At 37.9% G+C, this 7,007-nt stretch overlaps 1 protein-coding gene across 1 annotated transcript; it reads left to right on the forward strand.

The window, feature by feature from the left end:
• The first annotated feature begins 5,856 nt into the window (after positions 1-5,856).
• Positions 5,857-6,756, forward strand: LOC110093785. Its single transcript, XM_020818777.1, has 2 exons — positions 5,857-6,128; positions 6,222-6,756. Exons 1-2 carry the CDS (start codon positions 5,857-5,859, stop codon positions 6,754-6,756), a joined length of 807 nt encoding a protein of 268 aa, XP_020674436.1.
• Positions 6,757-7,007: the final 251 nt, after the last annotated feature.

Consider the following 7,007-nt stretch of genomic DNA (forward strand, 5'->3'; position numbering starts at 1 on the left):
CGAGGGCGTTGTAAGCGAGGCCGTGATCGACCTCAGGATTGGCCATGCACCAATGACGATGAGGTTGGGAGAGGAGGGCGCCTTCTTCTCTTGACTTCAAGTCTCATGAGCAAACTAGGGTTTCCCAAGAGATGGGATGCAAGTGAAAGGGGGAGGGGGAGGGGCGGTTTGGGTGAGGGCTTGGATAGGATAGAAAAAGGGAGAGGAAATTTAATCAAGATCTGAAATTAATTTCAGATTTTTAAGTGGATTTGGCGGGATTTAATTTGAATTTTGAATTCAAATTAAAGTTGGATTGGGAGCTTTAATGGGAATTAATAGGGAAGCCACCAATGGGGGGCCGGCGGCATTGAGAAAAGAGGGGGAGGATTGGTGGGGATTTAAAAGCTTCTAAATTTAGTCTTCTTAATAAAGAAGAGGAAAATTAAATCCAATCCAATTTAAAATTAAATTGAATAAGATTTAAAACTTTTCAAACATGGCTTTGTCAAATTAGGAAAATTTTTGAAATTCAAAATTTGAATTTCAAATTGAGGAGTTCTCTTCCTAAATCAAGGGAGGCTATTTTGGTAGGTGGTAATGATGACATTAATCATCATTAATGGTGGATGGACAATGGGGGGCGGCGGTATGGTGGTGGGAGGCTTGGGAATTCGGTTGGGGGGAAAAGTGGGGCTCGGCCGGCAGTGGAGCTTGAGGGGGTAGTATTGTGAGGGAGAAGTGGGTGGGGAAAAATGGTTGATGACGAGGGGACTAGGGAAAGTCGGCGGGTGGGGTGGGGAGGTAAGAAGAAAAACAAATTGAAATAGATGGAACCACGAGCCGCGAACTCTTCCGACGACTGGTGGGTATTGCGCTTGCTCACCTCGAGCTCTCTCTCCCTTCTCTAGTGCTCACACAAGAAGAAGAAACAAAAGAAAATTTTCATTAATCATTCATCATCCCATACAATGCAAGAGGCCTCCTATAAATATGCCCAAATGAAAGAAAAACCGAAAAGACTAAAGTGCCCTCAGGCTACAACATAGACTCAATTCCCCATAGGTGTAAAATGGGAAAACTCAAATGCAACATAATATATAGAATAAAAAATACATACTCTAAATCGTAGCCATCGATCTACGATTCCCCGATGATACACATGTCTGAATCCCTGGTAGATGTCCTCATCACTATAACCCAAAAAGACAAGGTGCTCTAGATGAATTACTATATACAGATGACTGCTGACGAAATAGAAGTAAAGCTTAATACAAGGTTAGATTGCTTTACATAAGTAGAAGCTAAAATTGGCTCAAAATAACATTGGCACTACTGTCCAGTAGTTATAAAACAAAAATTGCCTCTACCTTATTTCTAATTGTTCTGCATTTTATAGAACCAAAAAGATGTATTTAATTAAAATCTTAGAACATGTTTTACACGCCTGGTCGTTCATGCAAAACCAGGCTCAAACAAAAGTTCAACCGCTGCCTGCTCACCCGCACATACACTAGCACATGCATATGCTAAAAGATTTTGTTTTAAAGCAAATAGGAGGTACCATAATCATGGAGTCATTGCCGTCAGCAAAAGAAGGCACCGCTATGAAGCCAAAAAAAAAACTAATTTCTTAACACCAAAGTCGATTATCTTATTTGAATAATTGGATGGAAGGACTAGGTTTTCAAGGCTACTTTCCAGCATAAAGTCAATTCTAAGAAAATTGGGTTCTCTGTTTGAATCATCGCATGAAAAAACAGGATTTTCAAGGCTAATTACGAACATAAAGTCAAGTATTAGAACATTGGGTTCTCAGATTTGAATTATTTCATGAAAGACTGGGATTTCAACGATGATTACCAACATAAAGTCAAGTCATAGAATATCCCTCTTAATTCTATATAGTAGTTAAAATTTTGACTACAAGGTTAATCATAAAATTTCAATAAATAGTTTTTTTATAATGAATACAGATCATCCTTTCTCTTTTTGAATAAAATCAGGATTAAATTTTGTTTAAGTATTTGCAATTTTGAATAGCTCCAAGTCAAAATTTGAATCTGATTTAGATTTGAAATCATCTCCTTAAGATCTTAACCATAGGAGAGCAATAAGAGTCTAAACTTCTCTATGGATAAATCAATTGGCAGCATTTTCAATTCACAAATGTTGCATGACACTGCTTAAAAAATACTGTTTCATTAGAAAAAGAGAAGGGAGAGAAGTTAAGAAAGAGAGAGGAGAAGAATCAAAAAGATTTTTTGTGACCACGGAGAACTACCTTGTGGTGCAAGCACGATAATACTAGAAATGTGTCTAGGCAATTTTTAAGAATCATTTAAGAAGAGAATTGCTACAACAACAACCTCAAGCCTTTTATCCCACTATGAGGGGTCGGCTACATGAAACATTTTTCTCCATTTTGTCTTGTTAAAAGTCAAATTCACATTTAAATCTAATAAAAATTGCATTTCTAATATTTTCTAACAAAGTCTTTTAGGTCTACCTCTATCTTTCTTAACATTAGCCAAATTTAATATATATACTCTCATAATCAGGTTACTAGAAGGCTGACATTTTATGTGACCAAACACTCTAAGACGAATCTCTCTAATCTTATATGCCACTAGAGCTACTCCAACATTTTCATGTATATGCTCAATTTGCATTATGTCTCTACGAGTAAAGCCACTCATCCACCAAAGCATCCTCATCTGTACAACTCTTAACTTAATCTCTTCTAATGGCCAACATTCTGCGCCATAAAGCGTTGCAAGTCTCACCAACATCTTATAGAATTTTCCCTTAAGTGTGAAGGGTACTTCTCTATCACACAACAAGCCTGATGCATTCATTCACTTCAACCATCCAACTTGAATTCTACGAATAATATTCTCATCTATTTCACCATCACTGTGAACAATAAACCCAAGATAACTAAAACATGTACTCTTTTTAATGACTTGATCGCCCAAAAATCACAATCCCCCTCACTAGATCTATCCTTACGAGAATTACTAGTGTTAGTTAAATTTTCTCATTTCTCGTGATTTTGTTTTATGCTTGGCTTAAGATATTTGAGGATTCTATTTTCAGAGAATTTAAATTTGAGAAAGAGTGTCTTCTTGTGCCCATTTTATTTGTACACAAATTTGACTTCTCTATTATGGATTGAATATTATCCCTTTGCTCATAAATGTAGACATACTTTGGTTGAACCATATAAATCTTCTTGTTTTTTTTATTATGTTTTTTATCCTTATTTTATACTTTGTGTATTTATTAATTATTATAATTCCTACCACTAGGCTTTTCCACATTAAAAAGAAAATACTAACAATTGAAATCATAGGCTAATGCAAAATACGATGACCATAAATTACAAGCTCAAGGATGGCTCCAAAGGTTTTTGAATCCATAGAACAAAGATGGAAGGCACTAATGGGGCATCCAAATAAATATGCGACTTCAAGTACAAAAGATAGAATAAAATAAATGAAAAAACTCTACCAATAATCCAACTACATTTTGACAAGGCTATAAATGCCGCTAAAAAAATAGTTTCTCCTAATCCCAATTCAACATAAACAACTAGTCTAAAGTTTTAATTTATGAATTCAAAAAGTCACCATATTCTCATCAATTAAAAGGATTTCATTAGAAAAATCACTATAGTTAATGGCTTTATCTCTTCCCACGTACTAAAAATAAAAAAATGAGTTTCCAACAACATGAGGAGAGGTGTTGGAGGAGAAGCATCGGCAATGTAGCAGGATTAGGTGTAAGCAACAAGGTCTTACGAATGCAAGTTTGAGGTCGTGCAGTCCTTCTCAAGTTGATTTTATTTTGGTATAGTAAAAATAATTAATTATATATATTTTAAATTAAATTTTAAAATTACATACATAATTAATTTTAAGACTTATCAAAATAATGCTAAAATTGCGCTGAGGCGCACCTAACCCCTCTAAAGAGTAAACCTCATCTAATAAGCATAAGGCATACGCCTATGCCTTTTTTTTTTTTTTAATTGCAATGAGGCGAGCATTGAGGTAAGCCTCTAATTTTGCAATTTTTAAACATGATAGATTTACTTTGCTGCGCATAACTTTAGTTAAATACAATAAATATAGTTCATGCATATCAAGTTTTATTATGAAACTAGCATTGTTCATATTGATTATAAAATATCTATTAAAACTAGATTGTAATATATATAAATGCGTATACTTGTTTATAATGAATGTATAGATCAATAGATTTCCATGGGCTCAAAGGAAAACAATTCTTTTGAAAATCATTGGATTTCCATGGGTTGGTGACAACCCAATTCAAGGTATGTTAGCAAACCAACAATAGACTATAGGCATATATGAATATAAAGATGTTATAATAGATGATTAATGACAATGAATCCAAATATTGCTTGCAATGGCATCAAGGGTGAAAAGATGTATGTGATGACAACTATGATGGCTAGGAAAAAGAAAGAAAGAAAAAATGAGGTGATGCTAAAAATTGAGAGAAGGGGGGTTCCCAGTTGGAGGTTGTGAGGGAGAGGAAAAGGTACGTGATGCCCTAGCTATTGACTCATAAATTAGAACCTAAGGTAGAAAATAAAGTTGGGAAGGGAGAGATCTCAGTGTTGATTATGTCAACAATGGAGACCGTCAAGGGCATAGGGTTGGATCAAGAAGTGGAGTGACAAGGCGAATCACACTAGTTTTATTGGGTAAGTCTTGCATCGACTCGTTCATTACACTTTTAAATAGGTAGACACCCTGTTCACTTACATCTTCCATAGAGGGTTATGTCGATGATCCCTCTCAGAGGTCTTTAATAAGGACCCTATTTAACAATAAATATCTTTAGATACTCATACAATAGTGAGCCCTCATGGGGAATTTTGATTAGGAGAAGACTATCTTCTCACCTACCCAATAAAGGCTCATGTGTAAATGAGCCCTTTCAAGGAGTTTTATTACGGACCCTATCCAACACTAGATGTCCTTCAAAGCTCCCTTGTCGTGAACCTTCCTGGCGACATTTGATCAAGCAAAAATCAGATCTCCTCACCTGCCAAATTTGGATAAATGCAATGATGAGCCATCTTGAAGACTTTTAGTATCAGTATTGTCCAACATTTAATATCCACTACGGCTTATTCATTAGTAAACTCTCATAAAGAACTTTTAAGCAATCACAACATAAGCAACACTATTTGCAACTTTACTTTTATTAAAAAATAAAAATTGATTAGATAAATGATGTAGGAATATCTTTTGTAGAAAACTCCTTAGGAATAGTTTATCATAGTTTGTTATAAGTTTGTTACTTATAATTACTAGAATGTTCTTATTAGCCAATAAATAGGCAAAGTATTGTAGTAGAAAAGAAAATTGATAAATATTACCCTATTTTGAAGCTTTAAGTTTGTCTTTGTTCCCTGGTTTGGAATTTTCTTCTTGCTAGTCTGATTCCTCCAACGATCTAACAGCCCACATCAGTTGGTATCAGGCCTGGAGCTTGCGAAGATCGATGGACTGCAGAAGAAGGTGGGTTGTCGATGACGATCGAAGCCGAAGAAAATGGGCGGTCGACAAAGATCGACGCCGAATAAGATGCGCGGTCGACAAAGATCGACGCCAAAGGAGATAGACGGTCGACGAAGATCGATGCCGAAGGAGATGGGCGGTCGACGACAAAGAAGAAGACTATCCTCCACTCCAATGGCTAGATCCGCCACCCCACTATTCTCACGAAGATCGACGCCAAAGAAGAAGGACAATCGATGATGATCGACGTTGCGAGGCTCTTCGAGTGGCTCAACTGAAAGCATCAATTGATCAAATAGATGCTTTATGAATTAATTTCATGCATTCGGTGGAGATAATTACGAGCAGGTCGGCAACCATACCATCCCCATCACTCCTCTGCTCCTCCAACCCCGATTCCACCTCCGCTTTCTCTCACAACCAGAACCATGATCTGAAGCTATTCCAACATGATTTCGGCCCCGACACCACTTTGCCCTCACTTCCGCTCCACTTCGGCAATCCCATGCCCTACCTCACACTTACATGCGATCTACACTTGCATTCCTCCACTATTGATGGCAAACGGCAACAGGGATCAGATGCCATAAAGTAATTTTGTTAAGGAAACAACAACTCCAATGAAATTCTGGCAGAGTGTGGGGACGCCCCTGTGTTATTTGGTTCGAATGTTCCGGAATGTAGAGTCTCAGCGACAAGGAGAGCCAGCTCCCAGTTCCAAGACATTGAGCTCATTGATCTCAGAGATGGAAGGAATGCTTATGTTGAGAGCACTAGGATTACTACCCCTAACGTTCATCATTTTATCCCTTCCTTCTCAAGGCCTACTAGATCCATCATTTGCCAACTCTGTGAACTTGGATGGTTCTTCCGGAAGGTAAGAGGTTACATTTCGGAGAGCATTAAGGATCAACAGTTTGAGGTCAGCACAGTTGGGCAAGCCTTTTGCTCTGCTCTTCAAGACGAACTCTCGGATTACTATAAGCTTCTCGCAGTGCTAGAATCACAGTATGCTAATCCTATCCCCTCAGCCGAATTTGATTTTGGAGGAAGCCCTGAAAACTACCTCTCTTTGCGGCGGCTTTTTGTTTGGCTTGCAGAGCCAATGATGAGGATGCGTCTAATGGCTTTACTGGTGGATGGCTGCCAGGAACTAAGGGGCGGAGCCATGGCTGGAGTTATTCACGCTCATGCCCAGCATGGAAACCCTTTGGTTTAGGAATTCATGGGTCGGTTGCTAAGGAGAGTATGTTCTCCTTTTTTGAAATGAGGATTCTGAGGATGGGGAAGTCAATTAATTTCATATGTGTTTGTTGTGAAGACAGTGGTTCGGCGGAAGTTACCGTTGAGGCTGCTGCCCCTGTTGGAGCTGCAACCAGAAGGGGCGGGCTTGGCTTTGGTGAGATTGATGCCCTTGAGGCATTAACGGTTGAAGCTGCCAAACAAATTGATCGGCATATGATGGATGTG

Source organism: Dendrobium catenatum, unplaced genomic scaffold (assembly GCF_001605985.2).
Source record: "Dendrobium catenatum unplaced genomic scaffold, ASM160598v2 fragScaff_scaffold_659, whole genome shotgun sequence".
Taxonomy (NCBI): domain Eukaryota; kingdom Viridiplantae; phylum Streptophyta; class Magnoliopsida; order Asparagales; family Orchidaceae; genus Dendrobium; species Dendrobium catenatum.